The sequence below is a fragment of the Psammomys obesus genome, unplaced genomic scaffold (assembly GCF_907164565.1).
Source record: "Psammomys obesus unplaced genomic scaffold, mPsaObe1.curated_primary_1811, whole genome shotgun sequence".
Lineage (NCBI taxonomy): Eukaryota > Metazoa > Chordata > Mammalia > Rodentia > Muridae > Psammomys > Psammomys obesus.
The window spans coordinates 10397485-10423525 of NW_026596073.1; the positions used below are offsets into that span (position 1 = coordinate 10397485).

At 38.1% G+C, this 26041-nt stretch overlaps 1 protein-coding gene across 3 annotated transcripts in view; it reads left to right on the plus strand.

The window, feature by feature from the left end:
• Ptprr (protein tyrosine phosphatase receptor type R) overlaps positions 1-26041 on the plus strand; it is a 263312-nt gene that overhangs the window by 24622 nt on the left and 212649 nt on the right. For 2 of the 3 annotated variants that reach the window (XM_055626072.1, XM_055626074.1), the window contains exon 2: positions 11086-11375. In XM_055626072.1, the coding sequence (XP_055482047.1) occupies positions 11086-11375 (290 nt within the window). Of the gene's footprint in view, positions 1-11085; positions 11376-11439; positions 11483-26041 lie in introns of those variants that run through there. The other variant, XM_055626076.1, reaches the window with a different exon arrangement.

Below are 26041 nucleotides of genomic sequence, written 5' to 3' on the forward strand. Positions count from 1 at the left end.
TCTCCCCCTTTCATCCCTCACCATGGAATAGCTGTCTGTGGAGTATTGCTTGAGACAGGGCATGGGGAAGAGAGGAGGGAGAGGGAAGACACTGCAGTGAGATTTGTGAGGTGGATTTCTTCACAAAACTAAGATGTAGAGCTAGAGTCTCTATCTTCAAGCTCGCTCTGTGGCCCTGTGTCCTATGTGGGTTGGCTAGAGATTAACAAAGCTTCCTGATGCCCTTGGATTTCCCTTCCTCTTCAGTCCCCTTGCTCCCTTGTTCTCATGTTCCTCACTTAGACTCTTTTGTGCATTGTCCCCCAAGTCTTACAGTTCTGTTGAGTAAACAAAGTACAGCATATTACATGTGTTCTACTCGGGTTCAGAACCTTCTGTGCCTTTTTTAAGTTTTCAAGATTATTTTATCTTTGATCTTTCCTGTGATCTAGTGATAGCATCTCAGACCTATACCCAGGAGCCAGTATACAGCAATGATAGCCACACAAAAGTGATAAATGTAGCCAAGGTATGGAATCTACCTAGCTATCCGTTCTTAGTTGAGTAAATAAAGAAAGTGTGACACACATACACAATAGAGTTTTATTCAGCCACACACAAAACAAATGAGCAAAATCATGTTGATGGCAGGAGTTCTGGTAGAAAGGGGTGTCATCATGTTAAGCAAATCAAGGGAAATTCACTCCTGCCTCTAATCTAACCAGCCCCACACCCAGCAGTAAACAGCCAACACAAATGAAGTCAATGGTATTTTTGGAAGGGTTTTTTTTTTTTTGTCTCATAATTCTTTTTTCTGTGTTTCTTTTGCATATTTATTATGGTTTCTGGTTTGGGGTTTTATGGGAGTTCTGTGTGCAAATGTGTCTCTGTGTGCCTGTATGTGTTTCTTGTGCTTTTACTTTGGCTCTTTTTTCTGTCTGTTTGTTTTGTCCTATTCTTGTTTGTTTGTTTTCTATTTTTAAAATTTTGTTATTTTTTTTCTAGATGCCTATTTGTTTTCTAATGAGAGCAAGAAAGAATATGGATTTGGATGGGTGGGGAGGAGGAGAGGATCTGGTAGAATTGGGAGGAGGGAAACCATAATCAGAACACACTGTATGAAAATATTTTCAATTTCAAAAAGAAATTATTCAAAAAAATGAAAAGTATGAAAGTAGAAGAGAAATCATCTGAGAAGAAGGATATCACTATATAGATAAAGGTGAGACCAGAAACACTAATGGATGGGGTGATGGGGTGTGACAAAGCCTCTCTTTGTCATACAACATCACTCACTCCATATAGGGAGCTCACAACAGTCCCAATTATGGACACCGCCAAAGTCCAGTTTGATGAACGAATGAGTTTTATTGGGGATTAATTACATGAATTTGGGAGAGGTGTTACTTACAGGAGCAGAAATGACTCAAACACAGCTGCACTGCCAAAGCCCACCCCAGCATGGGTGACAGCTCACAAACGCTGAAGGCCTGAAGCACAGTGCTCAGCCTGTGGGCAGCTCAGCAGGTTAGAGAGTGTCCTTTCGGGGCATCTCAGCTGGCCTGAACCTCTTCCAGGAAGCTCTGGTTATTTCTGCTTCTCCAGGCAGCTGCTCTGGCATCAGAAGTTTTGTTTGTTTGGCTGTTTGGTTGGTTGGTTGGTTGGTTGGTTGGTTGGTTGGTTGGTTGGTTTTCAGCGTTTTTTCCTCTGAGATCTTTTTCTGTGGAGCTTGGCTCTGTTATTCCGAGAGGGACTCTAAGCATTTATTGCTTACTAGCGGGTCTGGTCATTTTCGGAGATTTCCTAAAGTTCTTCTGAGTAATTTATTTTCCTCATTAAGGAGCTTCTCTGCAGGAAGGAAAGTTTTGATCTGGCAGAAATCTGTTATATAGCATAAGAATATAATCTATGTAGATTATATACTAGCATGAAAATGTCATGGCGAAACACATTACTTTACACAATTAACCTACACTTGTATGTGTTTTACACACTTAACATATATTTACATATAAATATTGCATGTCAATGAACAATAATTAACTTAGTGTTTCTGCAATGCTATCTTTCCTGCTGTCTGTCCCCAAGCCTTTTCCATGTGAAATCTGGCCCTCTGAAATTTGATCCTCTGAATGTGGAGTAAATCTTATCTTACCAGGTCACTGTACTTGAAGTCTCAGTAACACTGCTCTTTGCCAGATTCTTCATATGCTATGGATATGCTTCATGTGCTTTTTATACTTCCACAAGCTCTGTTTTTTTATTTTCTTCTTCCTTTTCCTTAAATTTGATCTTTTCAAGGTCTTGCTGTAGATTCTTTGGATGGTTCTCACCAACATATCCTGGCCAGTTTTTCACCCCCAACTGGACACAACTAGAGTCACCAGAGTAAAGGAACCTCAATTCAGAGACTCTAGCAGATTGCCTGTGGGGAAGTCTGTATGATATTTTTCTGATTAATGATTGATGTGGAAGGGAGTTCACTGGAGGAGGTGGCACCGCTGAGTTGGCATTCCTGGATAACATTAAAAAATGAAACAAACAAACAACAAAAAACAAGACACGAAAGCCAGAAAGCCATGAGGAACAAGCCGGGAAGCAGTGTTTCTCTGTGGCCTTTGCTTCAGGCCCAACTTCCTGGTCTCTGCCACATATTTCCTCAATGATTGGGACATGTAAGTCAAGTAGACCCCTCCCTTCCCGATTTGATTTTCTCGTGATGTTCAATAGGAAGCAAACTAAGACACTAGACAACACCACCACTGTGCAAATTATTGTTTCGGCTTTTTGAGGCAAGGTTTCACAGTGTAGGTCATTCTGACATGATACTTTGCGGCCTCACAAGTACTGGCCCTTGTCATCATTATTTTTTTCTAAGGCATGCTTGTGTATGTGTGTGTGTGTGTGTGTGTGTGTGTGTGTGTGTGTGTGTGTGTGCATGTGGTGGCCAGAGTTCAACCTCAGGTATTTTTGTCTTCCTCTGCGCATTTTTTTGAGACAAGGCTTTTGTTTTGTTTTATTTTTTTGTTTTTGTTTTTTGGTTTTATTTTCCTGATTCTGCACTCACCAATTCAACTAGACATGCTAGTCAGAAAACCCCTAAATTCTCTTATTTGCACCTTCCCCACTACTGAGATCATAGTCACAAGCCATGATGTTAGCTTTTTCTGTGGTTACTGTGGATCTGAACTCAAGCTATCATGATTACCACAACAAACTTAACTGATTAAGTTCCTGTCCAGACTTCCTTCAGTGACGGAACACTGATATGGAAGTGTAAGCCAAATGAACCCTTTTTTCTCCATCTTGCTTTTGGTTATAGTGTCTTATCGCAGTAATAGAAACTGTAACTAACACAAATATCATGAACTCACATTTCTCTATCTAAATGTAGGTACTACCATACATTTATTTTTTCAGTTATCTTTAAGTCTCCACTGCTGGCTCCTCACTACAATATCAGCACAGTCATTGAATGGGTCATTTATTTCAGTTTTATAACTTGGAAGTCTTTTAATTGATCCCTGTTCTAACCTCGGATTATTAGCTGTTCTGGAATTTTCTCTTGTCACCCACAATGTTTTCCCTGCAATCTCTGTACATTTTATTATTTCTCTCCAATCCATTTTCTTTTATAACCAAGGTAGCCAGGCCAAAATATATACATACATAATGTTTTCTCATATCCTATATCCGGATTATGGTTTCTCCTCTCTCTACTTTTCCCAGTTTCTCCCCATCTCGCCTCCCATCTAGACACACTCCCTTTCTTTCTCTCATTAGAAAAAAGACTGGCTAACAAAACAAAAACTAAAACATTGGAATTAGAAAAAACAAGATGTGTGTGTGTGTGTGTGTGTGTGTGTGTGTTTATTGTCCCTCCTAAAGTCTTATAAACACTCCCCACTCTCTAATGTTTTATGTTATTAAAGTATTTAAAATGACAGCCTATATTCAGTGTCTTTGCACTACGACAAATTACTCTGAAGTTCAAATCATGAATTTATTATTTCTCAGTCTCTGTGGATCATAAACCAGAATATGGCTTCTCTGTCGGCTCCTAGCCCATGTGGCTGCAGTTAAGGTGTTTTCCAGGGCTTGGATCTTGGATGGAGGCTTGATTTGACTTGAGATTTACTTCTTAGCTCACTATGTGATTGCTAGAAAGATGTAATGCTTTGAGAAGCACTGGCCCATGGTCTCAGCTGCTCGCTGGCTTTTGTCTAGGGGCCACCAACATACACGAATTCAATTCAACACTATTTGTTATATTGAAGTAAGCAAGAAAATCTTCTAGAAACACAGAAATCACATCTTTCAAAATCTAATCATGGAAGTGATATCCATCACCTTAGCTGTGTCCATTCATTAGCTGCATCCTCAGTGGCTGAGAACCGCACACAGATGTGAGCGCTGGAGAGTGTGAACATGGGCATTGGAAAAGTCATGCCACCATAGCTCACGTTTTTAACTTAATTTTTTCAATTTAATTAAAATATTTACCTGTCTATCTGTCTGTCTGTCTATCATCCATCTAACTATCTATCTATCCATTGCCCACATGCATATCTGTGTACCACTTATGTTCCCAATGCCCATAGAGGCCAGATGGCCAGAGGACATCGAAGCCCCTGGAGTTAGAGTTATATGTAACGGTGGTCTTAGGAAGAGTATGAGGGTTCTCCTCTATGAGTTCTTAAAGTCTAAGCCATCTCCATAGCCTGGCCTTCTTTTTGGTGTCGCCATTTATTTATAAATTTCTCTGTGCTCTTTCCTGAAAAATTACCTAAAATTTCCCAGCTTACTATTTTTTCAGTTCAGTAATATCTACTTCACCATTTAAATCCTATGTTGAGGCTCTGTGACTGCGTTTTTCTTTTCCTCTGTAATAATAAACACTTATTGTTAGTTTCTTCTTTTTTTTCCTTGGAACACCTTTCTTAAAAAAATTTCTTATCACTCTATTTTATTTTTGAAACTATAATTGAATTAAAACATTTCTTCCTTCCCTTTTCTCTCCACAACTACCACATAACCCTTCCTGCTCTTCAAATTTATGGCCCTTTTTATTTTTCACTGGTTGCTATTGAACATATATTATGTATATTTATGGGAATATATTTTCTTTTCATTTTATTGAAATAGATGTTTTTCTCACATAGGTACTATTTATGGTTTCCCCTCTGTTCACTTCTCCCTGTTTCTTCTTACGTCCCCTCCCCTCCAGATCTACTCTCTTTCTGTCTCTCACTAGAAAACAGAGTGGCTAAAAGATAATAATATAATAAAATGAAACAAAAACTAATGCATTGGAATTAGACCTAACAAACAAACAGGTGGGAAAAAAAGATTGATAGAACACTTTTAATCAACATAGGTTAAAGATTCTTTTTATCTTTTAGTCATCTTTTTAAGTGGAAATTCTCTGACTTCTTTTGCTCTCTGTCCCTCACAGAGGTAGTCTATTGATGTGCCTAATAATTATTTTAATCTATGGGAACATCGTTACTGAAATTTATTTTTCACTGAAACCCACAGCAGTTCCATTTCTATACTAATTTCTAGTAAGAACTATAAACATGTGAGTTTTTAGTGGTTTCAGTGTCAGGCTATAATACTTACATACTTGAAGACATTTTTATTCTGCTTCCAAAAATCACTCATATTCTCCTACTCTGTAACTTTTCTTACTCAGACAACCTTATATTATTCTTAATAATAAATAATATAAATATTTATATTATTTTCCTTCTGTCTATTAAAAACTAGTTATTTGGCACTGGATTTGTTTTTTCTGTTGTACATCCCCCACTCCCTCGTTTCCTCCCAAATCAACTTGCCCTTCTCTACCTGTCCAACTTGGTAGCCTCGTTTTCTTTTTATACCCATAAGTCCAATTTGTGTTCCCCATATATTTTTGGATACGTAACTTTCCAGCAGAACATGGCCACTCTACCAGTGGAAACACTCTTGGAGAAAAACTGACTCTTGTTCCCCTAGCAACCATCAAGTGCCAATTATACCTCTGCTAGGAGTGAGACATCATGTCTACTCTCCCTCTCCATGCTGGGGTTTGGTCTGGCTTGGGCTTACATAGGAAATGTGAATGTCTATCACAACCACTGTGTTCATATGTGCAGCTGCCCTACTGTGGCCAGAGGACACTGTTTCCCCGTACCCCCTCCCAACTGCCTCTGGCTTTTACAGTCTTTCTATTCTTCCTCCATGTGATTCCTGAACCATGGAGATATCCTATTTATGGATGAACATTCCGTAGTTATTTCCTTCTCTCGGCCAATGGTGGGTCTCCGTGTCACCATGTACTACAAATAGAAGCTTATCTTCTGAAGATTGAGGAAAGTCTTTTTTTTAATACTTCTTTTTAAAACTAATTTATTTTTATTTTATGTGCATTGGTGTTTTGCCTGCATGTGTCTGTGTGAGGGTGTGAGATCTTGGGAGTGACAGACAGATGTAAGCTGCCCTGTGGATACTGGGAATTAAACCTGGATCCTTTGGAAGAACAGTCATTGTTCTTAGCAACTGAGATGTCTCTCCGGCTTGGGGAGAAGTTTGAACCTATGTGTATAATAATAAGTCATTAGTAGGCCATTTAATAGTATGACCACTTAGCGGAGTAATACTACTAGGTATTCCCATAGAGCAAATCCCAGCTAGTCACAAGTTCTTTTTTTATTACAATTTATTTACTTTGTATCCCAGCTGTAGCGCCCCCTCATCCCCTCCCAATCCTGCCCTCCCTCCCTCTTCTCCTCCCATCCCCCTCCACAAGTGCACTGATAGGGGAGGTCCTCCTTCCCTTCCATCTGACCATCTCATCAGGACTGGCTCTATTGTCTTTTTCTGTGGCCTGTTAGGGCTTCTTTCCCCTCAAGGGAAGTGATCAAAGAGCCAGCCATTGAGTTCATGTCAGAGACAACTTCTGTTCCCTAAGGCACCTACTTGGAGACTGAGTTGCCGTGGGCTACATCTGTGCAGGAGTTCTAGGTTATCTCCATGAATGGTCCTTGGTTAGAGTATTAGTCTCAGAAAAGACCTCTGGGCCCAGATTTTTTGGTTCTGTTGCTCTCCTTGTCAAGCTCCAGTCCCCTCCAGGCCTTTCTATCTCCCCCTTCTTTCATAAGATTCCCTGCACTCTGCCCAAAGTTTGGCTATGAGTCTCAGCATCTGTTTCAATACCCTGCTGGGTAGAGTCTTTCAGAGGCCCTGTGTGGTAGGCTTCTGTCTTGTTTCCTGTTTTATCCTTCTTCCAATGTCTATACAGTTTGCCTTCCTGAATGAGGGTTGAGCATCTTACCCAGGGTCCTTCTTCTTGCTTACCTTCTTTAGGTGTACAGATTTTAGTATGTTTACCCTATGTTATATGTCTAATATCCACTTATAAGTGAGTATATACCATGTGTGTCTTTCTGTTTCTGGGATACCTCACTCAGGATGATCTTTTCTAGATGCCACCATTTGCCTGCAATTTTATGATTTCCTTGTCTTAATTGCTGAATAGTATTCCATTGTACTACAATTTCTGTATCCATTCCTCCATTGAGGGACATCTGGGTTGTTTCCAGGTTCTGGCTATTACGAATAAAGCTGCTATAAACATGGTTGAGCAAATGTCCTTGTTGTGTACTTGAGCATCTTTTGGATATATGCCTAGGAGTGGTATAGCTGGATCTTGAGGAAGCGCCAGATTGATTTCCAAAGTGGTTGTACAAGTTTACATCTCTACCAGCAATGGAGGAGGGTTCCCTTTCTCCACAACCTCTCCAGCATGTGCTGTACCCACAAGTTCTTGAACCAACAATGGTGCCCAGGATGAGTTGCATCTTGTGGTGTGAGACTTCAATCCAATCAGGAAGTGGTTGGTTACTCCAGCGATGTTTGTGCCAGTATTGCACAAGTGAACTGTCTTCCCATTATCGTAACTCACAGGGCTCACACGTGGATAAGATTGATTGATGATTGCCTTTTTCCTCCAGTAGTGCACAGAGCACCTTCTAACTCTATGGAAGCTACCCCTAGGAATGAGGCTTCCAGGTCAGTACCAGTTTATTATTTCCACGCTCTGTGACTAAAGTATGTGGTTTCTTCACCAATTAGGTTTTACTTGGAGAGTAACCAATAGCATCACCAGTAACTTACAATGTTTAGAGGTCTATGAGACCACTGCATGAAAGATAACTATAGATAACAGCAAGAAAGATAACTAATTCCTTGAAGTGGGATATTAATTTTTTTGCCAATGGCATGTAGTAGGTGTGTTGTCATCCCATCATAATGTAACTTGGTGTGCGTGTGTGTGTGTGTGTGTGTGTGTATGTGTGTGGTTTTTTTGTGTGTACACTCAAATGCATTAGGAACCTTCTACAGTAGTATGTTTTTATATTATTTTTAAAGGTCTTTAGTGTTATTTATCCTGCCCCACATTCCTTCTTCTAACCTGCCTTCCAAATCCCCACACCTATTTAACCCTTTCTGTTCCATTAATCCCTGTAAGTTTTTATACCATTGCTTTTAATTTCTCTGACTTTGAAATCCCACCTGCCATACTCCCTCATTAATTTCCTCACCTCTGTAGATATTCCAAATAAAACATAAATATCTAAAGATTCAAATCTAGTATCCACAAATGATCTACAGTGTTTATCATTGTAGGTCTGGATTGCCTCATTCAAAATGGTTGTTTTGAGCCTTACTCATTTACCTGTGAATTTCATAATTTAATATTTTTACAATATCACAGTTTGGTAAAGATGGTGGTTAAATAGTGATGGCCTTCAAAAGAGCTATACTTTGTTTTTCTAAATAAAATAAAAATTCTTCACACTTGGAAATGAAATGATCCTTAGATACATATATAGTATTGTTAGATTTACAACATGGTTTCAATGTTATTGTTGTTGCTTATTTTATTAACAGATAATGGTACCCAAATGTCTTAAATGTAGACTGACTTTCTGATCACCAAGTGCTCATATTGGCTGTCAAAGACAAGCCTCTATGATTCCATGATTGATGAGTGGCTCTTCATCTTCTCTCTGAGATACGTGTTATGAAGAGTTGTGGTGAAATAGTAACCTTGGAGTTGAATAACAGAATAGACATCCCACATTTGCCCTGGTTAAACTTTTCTAGGACTGTCCATTTAAAGATTGTTGTTGTGAGGAAGACATAGTCTGTGCCTAAATAAACCCAGGATCCTATCTTTAGATAGAGGCTGTCCTACCAAGGAGTAGACCTTGCAATTTGAGAACATGAAAACTATATTTAACATAGTGGTGGTGCTGAATTAGGCTTGAGATTTACAAAAACAATTTTTAGATCTTTGTAAGATATGAGGAATAAAAGATAAAAGAATAACTGACTACAAAAAAAACATGATAAATACAGAAGTAATTGCTCAGGAGACTTTGCCACAGGCAAATCTGTGATACCTAGATTGGTGGTATTACTACGTGGTAATCTGTTCCTCTCTTTTTAATATCAAAAAGTAGATTGTATTTTTGCTTTTTAATGTGTTGATTAACCTGATGATAATTTTTAAATTAGATATAATATCTATTTTTTCTTATGATCATTGATGAACAAGAACTTTTAGGCTCAATTGCTGTAACTAAAACATTTAAAATAACATCGATAATAAGATACCACATGAAGGGTGAGTAGAAATTCAGAGGTGACCATAACATTCCCCTTTTATTAAAGAGCAGAATTCTTTTATGCCATTGCTCTTTAACACATAGTTTTCATATTGTACTCCTACTGCATCAACCATATCTATGTAATTCCCAAGGCTGAAAACAAGGCTGTATACATCTCTCTTCACATTAATCATCTACCAATGGAGATATATAAAACCATATGAATTTTCTGTGTCCTCTCCAGCCCTGAATAACAACATGGAGTCCTATACTTCTTTATAATAGATTTAGGCCTTATTTTACTCTTGTTCCTAACTAGCTATTATAACCCATTAACCTATTTATATTAATCTGTGGTCTGTCACATGGCTCGTTACCTCTTCTTCATTTTCATAGGTCAGACTCCATGTCTCATAGATGAATTCTTTTTATGCCTTTTTCTTTCCCAGCGTTCCTATCTCTCTGGAAGTCCTATCTATTCTCTTCTCCCTTTGCTATAAGCTGTTGAACTCTTTATTCAACCAATCAGTAGGAGATGGAGAACAATGTTTACAAAACACTGAGGCAGGGGATTCATAATAACGCCAAAGTTAGGTCTGTATTCAGTTCTCTGCTGGCACAGAAATCAGCATTTGAATATAAAAAGACAACCTTTAAACAGTGCACAAAAACATCATTCTAACAGATGTATTTTCAGTCAAGAGTATTTACTTAAGAGAAAGGCTGAAAAACGTACATAGTTTTATAGTGTGGTGGGTAAGGGTGCTATCAGACCATTAAGAATTGTTACCAGGAGCATTCTTAGATTTCTGCCTTTGGTTGCCTAAACCTAATCTGCTAAAATACTACATACATGGAATAAAATGTTTGCATATTAATAATTTATGTAAGAATTTTATATAGCATAAGGATATATATGATCATCAAAAAATCAGAGAAAGTTTTAAAACAATATGTTTTGCATTTGAGAAGCATGGAGCACACCCAGATATACAAGTCCAACACAATGTTGCATGTTTAGATAAAAGAAGGAAAGAGGCACTATGGAGATGCCTTAGTTGGTGAAATGCTTGCTGCTTAAGAATAAGGAGCTGAATTTAGATCCCTTACACATCCCAAGAGAGTCAGGAGTGGAAAGTGTGCCTATAATCACAGCTTTGTGGAGACAGAGACAGGAAGACCCCTGATGTTTGTCTCACTGAATGGATGAGTTTAGTTTCAATAAAAGGTCCTGTCTCCAAAAATAAGATGGGGAACTATTGAGGAAGTTACCCAACATTAACCTCTGGAATCCACAGACACATGCATACATATGTGCATATACATGAGATTGTACATGTGTGTGTGCAAATATACATAAATGAATATAGAGAAAAATATAGATATTCTACATAGTTTTCTGAGTAGCATTTTTTAATGTATTTTTTCTGATTCTTCTGTCTTGTAGAGTGTTCTTGGGGAAATAATGATCATTTTTTGGATAGTCGTCAAAAGAAGAGTTGGAAGCCAGTGTTCATTTATCACCATTCGCAAGATATCGAGAAGAGCCTGGATATAGCTCAAGAGGCATATAACTATCATTCCCCTTCTGAAGTTCAAATAACCAAACGTCATCAAATTGTTAATTCAGCATTTCCTAGACCTGCGTATGACCCATCTCTTAACCTGTTGGCTGTGTCTGGTCAAGATCTTGAAATAGAAAATCTCCCAATTCCAGCAGCAAATGTAATCGTGGTGGTAAGTACCAAGTTAACCGACGTTGATGGTGGCCGTGATGTTGACGATGATGCTGAGGCGGATGTTCACATGGGCATGATGCTCATGCCCGAATGCATAATGCATCAGTAAGTACATACTGAGAAGTAAAGACCACTTTAGGAAGGCAGAGCATATTTTACACAGAGCCTCCTGCCCTCTGTGCAATAAATTCTTAAAGAATAGGCCTGTTAAAAACAGCTTGTGTAAACAAACAGGATTTAACAAGATTGTTACAAGATTCTCTTGTAACAAAAGAAGAAACAGTTGAAACAGAGAATAGTTACGGGGGAGACTAATAAGTAGTGTTCTGTCACTGGAGTAAATAAGATTGATTGGAAGGAAGTCATCTATAACAATATTCCTAATATCACTGGTCAAGCATCAACATTTGCATGATCGAATGATCCTAATAGAATAGATAACACAGACAAAGTTTCTCAAGTTGTGGAAGCGTTATATACAAATTTATTCTGTGGTTGAATCCCTTTTATTACTATATACTCTCTTAAAGTGGTATTTAAGCAGAAGGATTGTCATGAGTTCAACGCCAACCTGAGGTCCTTCAAAATAATGGATGATGACACACTATACACATGAATTGAAATACCAAATTGTATTTAGAACTAAATTAATAAATCCTAATTTAAAACTATGACAACTATAACCTTGGAGCCAATGTAGTCCAGTGAAACTGTGTTTATATTGTGTCCTATCCCATTCATGATGTGATCAACATTGAACTTTCCTTGTTTTTTTTCTTCATTTTTATGTAATACATGGTGTCCTTTTTCAGTGATAACAATCAGAGATTCATTTGTTGGTGTTTTCAACATGTATTGAGTATTAATTTAGCCCCATTGTCATTAAGAATATCTGGAAAAAGAGACAAATGAGACAGTCTTTGGCCATTCTTGAGAAATGTCTGGGGAGAAGATGCCAATAATTAAAATCAGGAAATACTAGCAATCACAAAAAAAAAAAAAAAAAAAAAAATGAGGACATAAGAACTATTCATGTAGGTTGTTTGATCTTCTGTAAGACTTAATTTTTTCCTTTTATGGCTAACAGATGTTATGAGAGAGAAAGTCATGTGCCCTGCCTGTATGGGGTTAGCAATGTTAATGACATCTCTGTACCTGGGAATGCCCATCTGATGCTGCTGATTATCACAGTCCCATGGTCATAAATGCTTACATTATTATGATGTACAGTCCAAGAGGCTAGACAACTTTAATGTTATCTAGCTAATCTGATATTATAGATGATAAAAGGCACAAATTAAGAATTAAGGCAGGTCAGTTTTAGGCTATTTATGGTTTAGGGATTTATTAAGAAGCTCAGCTTTGTCCTTTGAATGATGCTGGCACGGAGGTAAAAAAGTACTTTTGCTGTTTATGTTCTGTCTAACATGTAGCTGAAACCCCTGCAGCCTCTGACAGCTCTGATTGCCAGAACTGCTTGTATAAAAACTACTTACATTATGTATGCACATGGTAATTTCCTAGGAAAACTGGAGGGATGGCGTTATTTTTTCATATTAATGAATACTGCTCAGCTACTTCAAAAATGAAGTGTGACATACATATAAAAATCACCGGGTCTGAGGGACATTATTTTCAGAAAAGCAATTTAAGAGTAGATCATGGACAATGCAGAAAACACTCACCAGCAATATAATGATCTTGATGGAATAGCTAGAGTATTGTTAGCATAAGATTTATATGTGTGTGTGTTTATGTTTAAAACACACCTAAACTGACACAGATACGATGTATGCAAATACTTACCTGGTCTTTTTTGCTTATAGAGTATTTCAGTGATACAGATGAGTTATTGTGTGGTTTTATAAAAATGAAACGAGCAGTATTAATAAGTAGCAGTCCCTTGAAGTGAGTAAACGATTGAAATGTTTTGTTTTTTTATTGAAAAGTTTAAAAGCTATACTAAAGCTTTAAGAATCTACACATAACTTAGAGTTCCCAGTCAGATGAGGAAAATTCTTTTGTCCTCTAATATTTAGTTCATGCTCTTATTTCTGATATTATTTGTTAGTACTGTTTTAAAAATATGTGTGCAGTTTCTCTCTTAACTCAGCTAGCACTCAAATAGTTGAGGCTGGACTATGTTATTATTTAATATGTTTTATGGCACAGTACCAGCAGTTATTACTGTATTGTTAACTCTCTAATCTGACTCCCTTTTGCCAAAATCCACGTGATACTTGCATTTTATGGCTTTCTCTGCTTCAGCTGCTCTTTGTTGATATCTCCGGGACCTTTGACCTTGACTGAATCCCACTTCCTCCTCCTCTTCTCTTTCTCTTGCCTCCTCCTCCCCAGGCTGGTAGGAAGTCCATCCCTACTCCCTCCCCTGCTCAATGATTGCCATTAATGTGCTTTATTTACATATCAGGGGATAATTGGAGAACAGAGTTTAGACAGGAAATCCTCAGAACAAGGACTGCAACCATATATGGGGGCACAGAAATCAGCATCTGAATCTTTACACAGTCAACAACAACATTATGCCCACAGTTATTAGCAATGAGGTTTAAGCTGAGAAGTTTAAGAAAAATGGGCATGTCCTCTTCTTCCTGATTTTTAATTAGTATCACAAAGAATTCCTTAAGAGATTTGTCCACAAATGATTCTTTTCTATTTCTCCTTTCTATAATTGAAAAAAAAAATCTATAGTTTGTTTGTTCTATGGGAAGAATAGCACAAAGAATGTGTTTATCCCACGGAATGCTAATTATGTTCCAGAAACTCAATGAAGCGCTATTGTCTGTGCAAAAATAATTTAGAGAGGAAATTAATGGACCCAAGTCGGTCCTGAGGAAAGACATAGAAAGTAGTCAAATGTGCACTAGGAAGTCCATGGCTCTCATCACTGGGTTTCTGGGATGCTTGTCAGGACACTAGGTTGTATACCAGCAAGAAGGGGCCCCAGGAAGGATGGAATTAGTTCTAGGCTCTTACAGCTTGGCATATATTACTGAATGAAGAATGGTTTAACCTGGCTAAAAGCCTGAGAAAATTGAGAGCAAGTAAATCTTTGGAACATAGAGAGGGTGGCTGTCATGGGGTCAGTGAAAAGAGTTGTAGGTAAGGAGATTATAGTCTACTTCACAGAGTATATATGATGTAAAGAAAGAAAAAGTTGCAGATGCAAAGGAAGGGAAAAGTAGGGAGGACATTTTGGCAGTTTTTCTATAAACACACAAGACTGGTAAATCTCTGGAAGCCAAAATGCTCTCTATGAGATTCCCAGAATGCTATAGTTTCTTTCTTGGTTATACCTTACTCAGACCAGCACTCAGGTGGGCTTTCTTCTTTTTAAAAAAGTATGTTTTTTTTAAAAAAAAGTATATTTTAATTATTCTTTGGAAGTTTCGCATATATGTATATATACATGCATACATATATATGTATATATACACTGTCTCTTGATAGTGTCTACCCCATACTTTGCCTCCAATTCTACTCTGGGTGCCTACTCCTAAATATCTTTCTGATAACTTATTGTCTTATTTTCCATTTTCATTTTTTTATATTTATCCCACCGAGTCCAACTAGGGATGTCTATGTACATCTAGCTCTGAGGACATTCAATAGGGCATGGGCAACTTACCAGTGTCCATTCCCCAAAGAAAAGTGACTTTCCATCCCCCAGAAGCCAGCAACTACCAATAGCTCTAGGAAGAGGCCTCAGGTGCTGCCACTCACCACCACGAGGTTTGAATTTTTAACTGGCCGGGTATAGTGTAGTCTTGTGCAATTGACGTCGGCAGCTGTGGGTTCATGTGTGGGTTCAGCTGTGGGTTCATGACGGCCGCGTCAAATCCAGAAAACAAAGTTTCTCAGTACTTCTCTCCATGTTCTCTGAGCCTTGGTGGAGGAGAACAGGTTGATGTGTATCAGACACTTATTCTCAGTCCTTTGAAGAGTTCAGAGTTTCTTCATTGACTAATGAGGAGATTCTCTCATTTAATATTCTGTTGGCTGTCAGTACGCCATTTGAAACCTTTTTTTTGTGTGTGTGTGTGCAGAAATACGTTCCTTGTATTCCATATTTCTGTATATATTTCAACATGGAAGAGGCATTTTCTTCTGTAAAAGCCTTTTGTTTCTACTGAGATGACCAAGAGATTCTGTCCTCTAGTCCATTTATGTCATTTATAACAATTACTAACTAACATATCTCAACTGTGATCATGGTAAGTGACCCTTTTGATGTGTTCCTGAATTTGGTTTGCAAGTATTTGGTTGAAAATTTTTGCATTTAAATTAATCAAGAAAGTTGCCCATGATTTCTTTCTGTGCCTTTCTGTTCTGTATAGCCATTCCGGCAAATATTATAGCCATTCCTGTAAATACTTTTTTTTTTTTAAAGAAATTTAACTCATAAGGCTATTGGGGACTTTGGATAATGGACTTTCAGTGACATCTGAACCCTGTAGTTTGAGCTTTACCTCAGCTTGTTCTGACTAGCTGGTGAGGCTCATTTCATAACTAAATACCCTGGGCCTATGTCCTTAAAGAATTTGACACCTGATGATGAGACTGGACTCATAACATTGACTTAACCCACAGATAGATTCTACTCCAAGAGCTTTCCCCAAAAGCCTCTAAGCCACATGTGGGAGGAGATGCTACCTGTAATAAAATTTGAACACTATCAAACCAGCAAAGGTGGAATTATACCACAAACATTTCAATATATGATAACACAGATAATACTGATTTCTGTTTTTTTATTTCGTTTATCTTTGATATTATAATATATTTACACCATTTCCCCTTATTTTTTCCTTCTTAAATCCTTCCACATACCCCTGCCTGCTCTGTTTCAAATTCATGATCTTAATTTTTATTAATTAAATTGTGTCGTGTGTGTGTGTGTGTGTGTGTGTGTGTGTGTGTGTGTGTTTCTAATGCATGACTACACCTGCTCAGTCTGTATGGTGTTATTTGCCTTCACACGTTTTTAAAGTGATGACCATTTGGCCCTGGGTAACCAACTGATGTGCTCTTTCCCTAGGAAGACTGTTTCTCCCCGTCTCATCATTCTTTTGTAGTTCTCTCTGTAGGGTCGATGCCTCCATTCACATTCATGTTAGCATTCCAATTGTCCTTGTTCAGCTCATGTTCAGGCAGTCATGTTGGTGAGACGTTTGGGTATAGCTTCTGACATCCTTAGAAGATGAAATCTCAATGTAGATTCCCTGATCCTCTGGCTCTTACAGTCTTTCTGCCCCTTCCTCCTCAATGTTCCCTGAGTCTTAAGTGCAGGCTGTTTATGAAAACATGGTATATCCTTCAAGAAACATTAAAAGCAGAGACACAGAACTTTAGCTCCAGGAAGCATTTCTATACAGAATGGATGAAAGCCACCTGAAACCTCCCCAATAATTCTTCAGAAAAAAAAACAAATTCACTTTGATGTAGAAAAAAGATGCTGAGAATATGTTCTAAAGTGAAGGCTACTTGCAAATGAAAAGAGCTATGCTTTAGTGAAATCTATCATGTCCCATCCAAGTTTCAAATTTGTGAAACTTCCTGTGACTTATATACTTCTTGATGCCAAATGAACTTCGAGTTGAAATCAACATGGCTTGGGGGACAGGGAGGGAGGATCTGGGCTTGTTCCTGAGCTAATGGTAGGCAAAATGCAGGCCTTTGGAAGCTTTTTAATGACCATGACTGCAAGGAAACTGATTTTTGAGCACAACAGGGAGCTTGTGTATATGAACTCACAGAAGGGATGCACCCAAGACCTGCACAAACTCAAACCAGACCAAAATCCCAGAATGGAAGGCCTGGGTGGCACAGAGTCTCACCCCTAGCTGAGAAGCTATTGGTGTTTGATAGGTGCTGCAAAAAGAAGAGTCAGGGGTCAATTTTCTTTAAGGTTGTGGTGTACGAGCATTTGAGCAACAAAAATTGGTGTGTGTGTGTGTGTGTGTGTGTGTGTGTGTGTGTGTGTGTGTGTATGTAAGAGGTGGGAACAGGGCATGGAGCTGGGTGGGAAGGGAGGTGGGGGTAAATCTGGGAGGAGCTGGGATGAAAGTAAATATGATCAAAATGAGTTGCATAAATTATTTTTAAAAAAGAGCCAAAACTCAAAAGATTGAATGAATACAACATCTACAATGTTAAGGTGATAAAAAGATACTATAATATAAGAGAAAAAAATCTTAATTTTAAAAGTTAAAATGGAAGGAAGTTGGATAAATAATGATTTAAAATACACAGATGCAAATGCATGAATGTAAAAGAAGAAATCACAAAGATAACTGAGTTCCTATAAGAAATGAAATAATGACAAGAAATGCAGCGCAGGTATGGGCTGCTACCCACACGATGTTGGCACAATTGGATAGATAGTTGCTTGACAAAAAAAAAAAAAAAAAAAAAAAAAAAGAGTCACCGGGACAGTAACCAGTAGCAGCAATTTTATAAGTCCAAAAACATTCGAGTTTTTTCTTAGCCCTGTGTTAAGTGCCAGAGGGGATGCAGACCGCCAAGGAAACAAGACCCTCCGAGTCAACAGGATTGATGCTCTATGAACTCACAGAGACTGAGGCAGCATGGGCCTGCACGGGTCTGTCCCAGATGAGATCCAAGGGCTGGAAGGAGAAGTGGACAGACGTCCCGATCTCTAACCCGAAGCTAGCTCCAATCCACAGATAAACACTTATAAAAAATAAATAGATAGATAGATAGATAGATAGATAGATAGATAGATAGATAGATAGATAGGTAAATAGATAAATAAATAAACAAACACATAAATACATAAATAAATAAATAACAGTGCAGCCTGTCCTGATGAGACCTGACTGGCTAGGGTCAGATGGAAGGGGCGGAAGATCTCCCCTAGCAATGGACTGGGGGAGGGGCATGGGAGGAGAAGAGAGAGGGAGGGTGGGATTGGGAGGGGGAGGGAGGAGGAGGGAGGAGGCTATAGCTGGGATACAAAGCGAATAAACTGTAATTAATAAAACATAAATAAAATTTACAAAAAGATTCATTTTCTCCAAAGGAGTCTCGCTGGGGAACAAACACTCCTAAGGAGGGGTCCCCTGCCCAGCAGGGTGTGTCTACACAAAGTGAACTCAAGGGCATCTTTGGAGGTTCCTTGTCTCGTAATGTCATGGAAGAACTTTTAAAAAATTTGCCTATTACTATTTTTACTTGTACTTTTATTTTATTTATATTTTTCTTCTCTATTTTTACCCTACAGCCATACATTATGGCTCCAAGCGTTGTTTTTACGGGATTCCTGAGTGTTCAAATGAGTGTGTCTCGGTTTATTTTTCACCTTCTCTTGGGCTCTTTTCGATGTTTGTTTGCTTTGTTCTATTCCAGTGCGTTCGTTAATTTTTGTTTTATCTTCCCATATTTCACTATTACCCCTTAGAAGCCTGTTAGTTTTCTAATGAGAGAGAAAGGAGGTGGATCAGGATGTGAGAGGATGTGGGGAGGAACTGGGGGGAGTATAGAGGGGAAAACATAAATCAGGATATATTATCTGAGGAAAAAAAAACATGTTTTCAATAAAGAGAAAAAAGAATGATGTAAATATTACCTAATTGTTACAGCAACCCTCTGACAATATTAGAATATTGTTATAAACATAAAAGAATTATGTTCTTTTTCCAGTTCAGCCTTTGTTCACTTTCCTTTATGCTGTTCTAACATCCTGCTAATAATCACTAAGCAGTCATTCTTTGATCATTAGATTGTGCCATACATTCGTACATATATGTACCGCCCTCACACACAAACACAAACACACACACACACACACACACCCACACACACACACACACCCAAGAGTGATCTCCATTGCAGGGAAATAAAGTTCAAGCATTTGCTTTGCTCAACCTCATATGTCCTGGGATCCTTGACTCCCAGGGCTCTGACCCATCAAGTCTGTGATCTGAGGACGGGTCCCAGAAATCTGTACATATAAATATTCTAGAGCTTGTGGGGGAGGGGAGACATTGGATGCCCTCTGGTATTCATCTCTGTCTCTGCACACTCCTCTCTCCCTCTGTACAAATGGCTCTAGCCTTCTCCCTGTCCTTACGGAAACCTGATGCTAGGTCCTGGATATTCTCTTTCCCAGGAGGCGTTTCCGGAAAATCTTGGTCTAGTATATAGTGAACTCTCAATAAATGTGCTCAGCGTATTGCATGACAAGTATTAACGTGCAGTATGGACAATGAGGTCATGAATGATTTTTAAAGTCAAATCACGCTGTCCTTCCTGTATCATTATTTTTCTGATTCCTTAATAATTTTATTACTTAATTTTTAAATAGATTCTTGGATAATTTTTACGTACAGAGAAGTATGAAAAAACTCAGAGCATACCTCATAATTCATAAGAGAGAATTGTCTTACACTCTGGTGAAAATGTCATTAGACTGTGCCACACATTCATACATATATGCCCCACGCTCACATACATACACAAACATACACACATACACCTACAAGACTACTTAAGACAAGAGCTTCCAAAGTGAGCCCTGCATACTTTTTCTATTATGCTATTTCTGGCCATCTGTTGCTTATGTCACTTCATTCTGTGGTCAAAATATATGTTCCAAATCGTTGTGATTTTTCTATCTCATTCCTTCTTTATCTTTAGTGTCTATTAAAGTAACTAGCAAATCGTAGGGGATTAAAAATTGAGTACTGGATGAAAAGAAAACCAATAATAAAAATAGAACAATTCAAAAGCTAGTAAGTAAAAAGTTTATTTTATCAAGGAAATAATGTCATCTTAGTACTTATTCACAGACCATTATAGGTATTTTTAATTTCTCTTATGCATGTATGTGCATGTGCTGGGGGCAAGCATGCCACAGAAGGCTTCTGGATGTCAAGAGACAAATTTGTGGATATGATCCTCTCCTTCCACCTTTATATGGGTTTCAGGATCAAGCTTGGGTAATTAGACAGGCACAGCAAGAGCTTTCTCCACTGAGATAGCTCACTGGCTCCTTCAACATGTGGTCTTATTTCATATTTTTTCTCTCCACATTGAATAATAGCTAAGCCCATCAAAAACAACAAAAATCCTTTTTTTTTCATATCTGTAACCTTTAAAAAGATGAATGTAAAAAAAAAAGTGTTTGATGGCTGCTTAGTTCAATTCCAGAATTCACAGCTACTGGACTTGATCCACAGATAAAGAAAAATAGAACAGTGTCAGATTTGGGTTTTGAAAAAGGTCTAGAAACAGAACATTTGTAATCTACTTCAGAAATTTGTTTAAACATTTGCTTTTAACCTAATGTAAGCGCTTTCTATTCAATTTTAAGATCTTACATAATCACCTTCATTTTGATCCCAAATCTTTGCATTTTATAAAGCCCTGTGCTCATATTTCCACAGATACTACTATACCCTTAAAGAATAAACTCAAAGTAGAAGTTCCTTTCTTGAGCTTGGCAACCTGACAGTCACACTGTCACCATCTGTTGCTTTTCTCCACTTCTAACCATCAAAGCAGCAAGGAGGATCTGGAGCAAATTTTGAAAATGCTAAATGCTAAGCTTCGGCAATGTCAATGCGATGTTGCCACACTGGACCTCGCAGTACACCTGCTTGTTTTAGATTGTTGGGATGACTGAAGTCTTGGGAGAGTTGCTGTATTAGTTTATCACACCAAAGGGAAATCTTGCTGTCTAAGTATAATGAACTTCCTTGTAAACAGAGAAGAAATTAACATTATATTGCTCCAATGAAAAAAGTTAGTTTATGTGTGTGTGTGTGTTAGTGTGTGTTTGTATGTGTATGTATGTGTGATGTCCATAGAATTTTAGAATAGTGGAAAACATACAGAAAGAAACAAAGAATTTCTAAGGGTTTAAATATTAATGCCACACAGACAGAGATGGATATATGTATTCTTATGTGTGTATTAATTATTTTCACACATGTATGTCATCTGATATACAAAATCCGGAGTTTTTACTTTATTAATATCATAGGTTCCTTTCTAAGTTGCCACTTCTAACAGTTGATTAAAAATCCATTATTGTACTATTTGTCTCATTTCTGTTACAAAACGCATGACTAAAGCAATTTAAGTAAGGAGTAACTTAGGCTCAGTTGGACTGGATAGTTGATTCTGGTGGGAAGCCTCATGGGAAAAAGAATCTATAGCAACTGGTCAGATTACACACACAGGCAGGAAGTAGAGAGCGATGAATGACAGCACTCAGTTTGCTACATCCGTTTTGTTCAGTCCAGAGCCCCAGCCGTGGAATGACATTAGCCACATTCATGGAGGGTCCTTCCATCTCCAGTTACATATGTATAGATATACCCTGATTGTCAAAAGTATATTTCAATGGCAATGTTAAACACAGTTAAACTGACAGAGAAGATTAGTCATCAGAGTCATATAGTACAATTTAATGTATTGGCAACAACACAGTCTTTGACCTAAGGCAAATAACCCCCAAAGGGAAAAAAGTAGAAATAATATATATAATTAAATATAGCGTTCCTTCCATAACAATTGTTCCGTTTTTATTCTGAATATTTGATGAGCTTATCTTAGGGAAGGGTATTTTCTTTATGAAGTTTTTCTCCACATACAGTGCAAGCACTAGGGTGCTTAACTTTTTTCTTTGATGAAACTGCTTATTAAGTAGATTTTTAATTAATTTTTAGTTGGTATATAAAATAATGGTTTCAGTTATGACATTTTCACGCATTTGAGATCAGCCAGCTGATCTCAGCAAAGGAAGTGTTTAAGGCCCCCAACATAGTAAGCAGGGCAAAATTGTTAAGGTTCTGTTCAGAAAGCATGAAACATTACTGTGACGATATGTGGATCTAACCATGTATCCTGTGCTTTCTCTGTGACTCATTGTGTTTCATTTGCTTTAAAACGGGAAGGGAAAATACCACCCCAGAGAGGTACAGAGCTTCTATGAGGAAACACATCCAAACGCTCAGGTAGTGCGTGGTCTGCAGGAGATGGTGAGCTCACAACAAACAGAGAACCTACGCTCCCACCTACAAAACCAGTGAGAGCCTGGATAACGCAACTGAGGCTCAAGCTATCAGCAAGTTAAGGATCTGGAGCTCCTAGATTATGGGAGATATTAAGCTTCCTTGGGCCCAGGAATTTATGAGAGAAAAAAAAAAGAAAATTATGAGGGGTATTTTTCTTTATTTTCTTCCTTTTTAAAAAAGTTTTTTTTTAAATTTAGTTATTCACTTTATTATTACGATTAATTATCCTAATCATAGTTCCCTACTCTCCTTCCACTTCCTCTCCTCCTGGTCCCACCCCTCCTTCTCTCCCTCCCTTTGTTCCATATCCTCCCTCTTCTGCCTCTCAGAGATGGGGACCCCCCCCCCACACACACACACACTAACCCATCCCAGCACATTCAGTCACATAAGGATTGAATACTTCCTCTTTACAATGTCCTGACAAGACAACCCTACCAGGGGGAAGTGTCCCAAAGACATGCAATAGAAGCCATGTCAGAGACAGCCCCGATCTAGGGGACGCACGTGGAGACCATGGGTCCACATGTGTAGATGGCCTAGGTTGAGGCTAGGCATGGATCTTGGTTGGTGCTTCAGTCTCCACAAGCCCCTCTGGCCCAGCTTAGATGGCTCTGTTGGTATTCTTGAGGAGCTCCTGTCCCCTCCGTGTTCTTCTAGCCCCCAACCCGTCCATTCTTTCACAAGATTCCCTACTCTCCACCTACTGTTTGGCTGTGAATCTCAGCTTCTGTTTCCATCTGTTGCTGGGTGGAGCTTCTCAGAGGACAGCCACGCTAGGCCCTCATGTATTTTTTTCAACCATTGTCCTAGTCACTATGGAAGAATAGGAGTGTTAGCAAGAGGCAAGCTCTCTTACATGAGCAAGATTGGCTTCTTGACCCTCCAAAGTGCTTAGCATAATCAAAGAAAATTTCCGGGTGCTGTTTTGTCTTGAGGTGTTATTGGTGCTCCAGGGACTCTAAGAACCTAGATGATGAAAGGACAGAAGTCACAGAAGGGATTTAAGGCATGGTTTCTAAGTGTCACCTCATGTATTCAATGTATTTGCAGTTCAGGGAGTCTGGAAACCAGCAATACTAGAGGCAGTGGTCCTAAAGGAAACAGCTGCCAGGATTTGCAGACCAATGAAGACATTAACAGAGAAAGCTTCTAGACAGATTCTCTTTACTTTCTACCAGGTAAAATTGGATTTCAAGTTAGGTCTTTAGAGTTCATAAAGAAAGGTGTTGGGTCAGAGATCAGGTGACCCAGCAGAAGCCACAGAGTTCAGGTGATGGAATTGTCTGTGTAAACCAAACACCAAACCAAGCAGTCGAATGCAAAGGCAGACTCAATATGGCAGCAGTGGCCCAGGGGGTCTGAGGAAAAAATGTACATGGCCACACACTTCGCAATCCCAGAGGCAAAGAAAGAAAAAGAAAGAGAGAAGAAAAATAAAAAAGACAATAAATTTAAAAATGCTTATTTAATGGTTTTCCGTGGACTAAGGAGAAAAATCATTTTCTTTTCTTTTTTTTTTTTTTACATTAATTTCAAGTACATTTGACATTTTTCACTGCTGAATCTACCCATTGGGTCAGAATGACTTCAGAAATGTAAAAATATGTCTTATTTTTGTCACTTAGGACAGTGTTTTCATAAAGAAGAAATTGGTGGGAATCTCATATTGTTTTTGCTTCAGTGAAACACTAAAGAATAATTTCAAAGACAGAAAGAAGGAAGGGGTGGGTCAAATGTTTGTGGACAAATTCCATGATTACAGAAATCTACTTTGAAGAAAGAATTTCAGAACCAACTAATGTTAATTCCAGATCTCTGGCTTATACAGCAGTATAAGCCTCTATAGCTGGGTTTTCCCGCACTGTATTACGAGAGATAACCAAACAATGGTCCAGACTAGATTAGGGTTCTGGGTATGTTTGGGTATCTCTAGTTAAAGCAGTCCTCAAACTGTTTAATACTCCATTTCCAAGCTAGAGCAGATGTACTGTCCAATATTTTTTTTTCTTTTCTGTCATGAGAACATGACAACTGGCTATCAGTGTGTTTTCCCAGAATAAGTTCAAGATGTTTTTTTTTCTCCTGTTTTAAACCATTTGCTTGATCTCTTTCTCTTTTTAGAGATGCTCTATTTAAAAAAAGAAAAGAAAACTGAGTACTAGACTGTGCCTAGCACAATCTAAACAGAATGAGCTAGGCAAAGCCTTGGAATTAAGTTTGCAAAAAATAGCACTCATTATTTACAGGAAAATGAATTAAAAAAATCTTCTTGTGTGGCAAGGAACATTGCCATCTATGTCTTAAGTATAATCAAAATAAAATAAAATCTGTAGCTACCCAAATGATGAGAACAGATAAGTAAAAGGAGATGACAGATTTCTGGTGAGTCATGGGGACTGGAGAAAAATTAGTTCTATCTACAACAGGATTGCAAAGCTTTGAATGGAGACCTAAACCATGCTCCTTGAAAATAATACTGAATGCCTTGAACATTGTAGACTGTAAAATGCATTCTAGAGATACAATAGCAAACAAGATAAACACACTCTGTGGAGTCATGTTCCCTGAATGGTTTTGGGGAAACAGGCAAGCAATATAATGAAAATGATGGAGTATGAAAAATCTCGACGCTATAAAGAAGACAAAGTGATAGGCTGGGAGGAAGCAGTGGAGATTGTATTACATTGGTTAATGAGAGTTTCTATTGAATATTCAGGATGTTTGGGGATGAATCCAACAGAAGCCATGTGGGAGAAGGCTAGCTTTGGAGTTAGCAGAACTCTTAGAAATCCCAAATCCGGCCTCACTAATTACATTTATTTCAGTGACCTACTTACTTAAATCTCTTAATTTAGTTTCTCTGTTTGTAAAAAGAAAAATAAAAGGTACTAGCAATAGTTATTCTGTTGAAGCATTCAGCACAGTACCTAACATTTAGTAAGATCCTTATCAAAACTGAAACTGGCTGCTCTCATTAATATTATATGCCACAGTGGAAAATAGATCTTCCTGATCTTAATACCAAGAATACTTATATTTTTCCTGAGACACTGGTTACCTTATAATTATGTCTTTTAAATGCCAAGAATCATGTTTTTCTCTTTCTCTTGACTGTTGAGAAGCTGAGAGCCAAACCTGTGGTCAACTTCTAACAAATGCAGAGGATTTTCCTGAGTGCCTGGCTTTTTCTATAAATTAGCCTCATTCTTGCCTAGATGTTTTCTTTTCTCCAGCCATTTTGTTTCTAATTCAATTTCCTCCTTTCCTGACTTTTCATTTGATTTCATTTTGTATTACATATGATTTTATGAACTGCTATGAATCATGTGTAACATATTTTAAGCGAGAACTCACTACAAAAGAACAGCGACCAGGATGAACAAGTTAAATGTGACTGTTACCTGGCAGAAAACTTTCAAAGGAAAAACCTGTTTAGTCACTGGTGAGAAAGAAAGAAAGAAAGAAAGAAAGAAAGAAAGAAAGAAAGAAAGAAAGAAAGAAAGAAAGAAAGAAAGAAAGAAAGAAAAAGAGAAGGAGGGAGGGAGGGAGGGAGGAAGGAAGGAAGGAAGGAAGGAAGGAAGGAAGGAAGGAAGGAAGG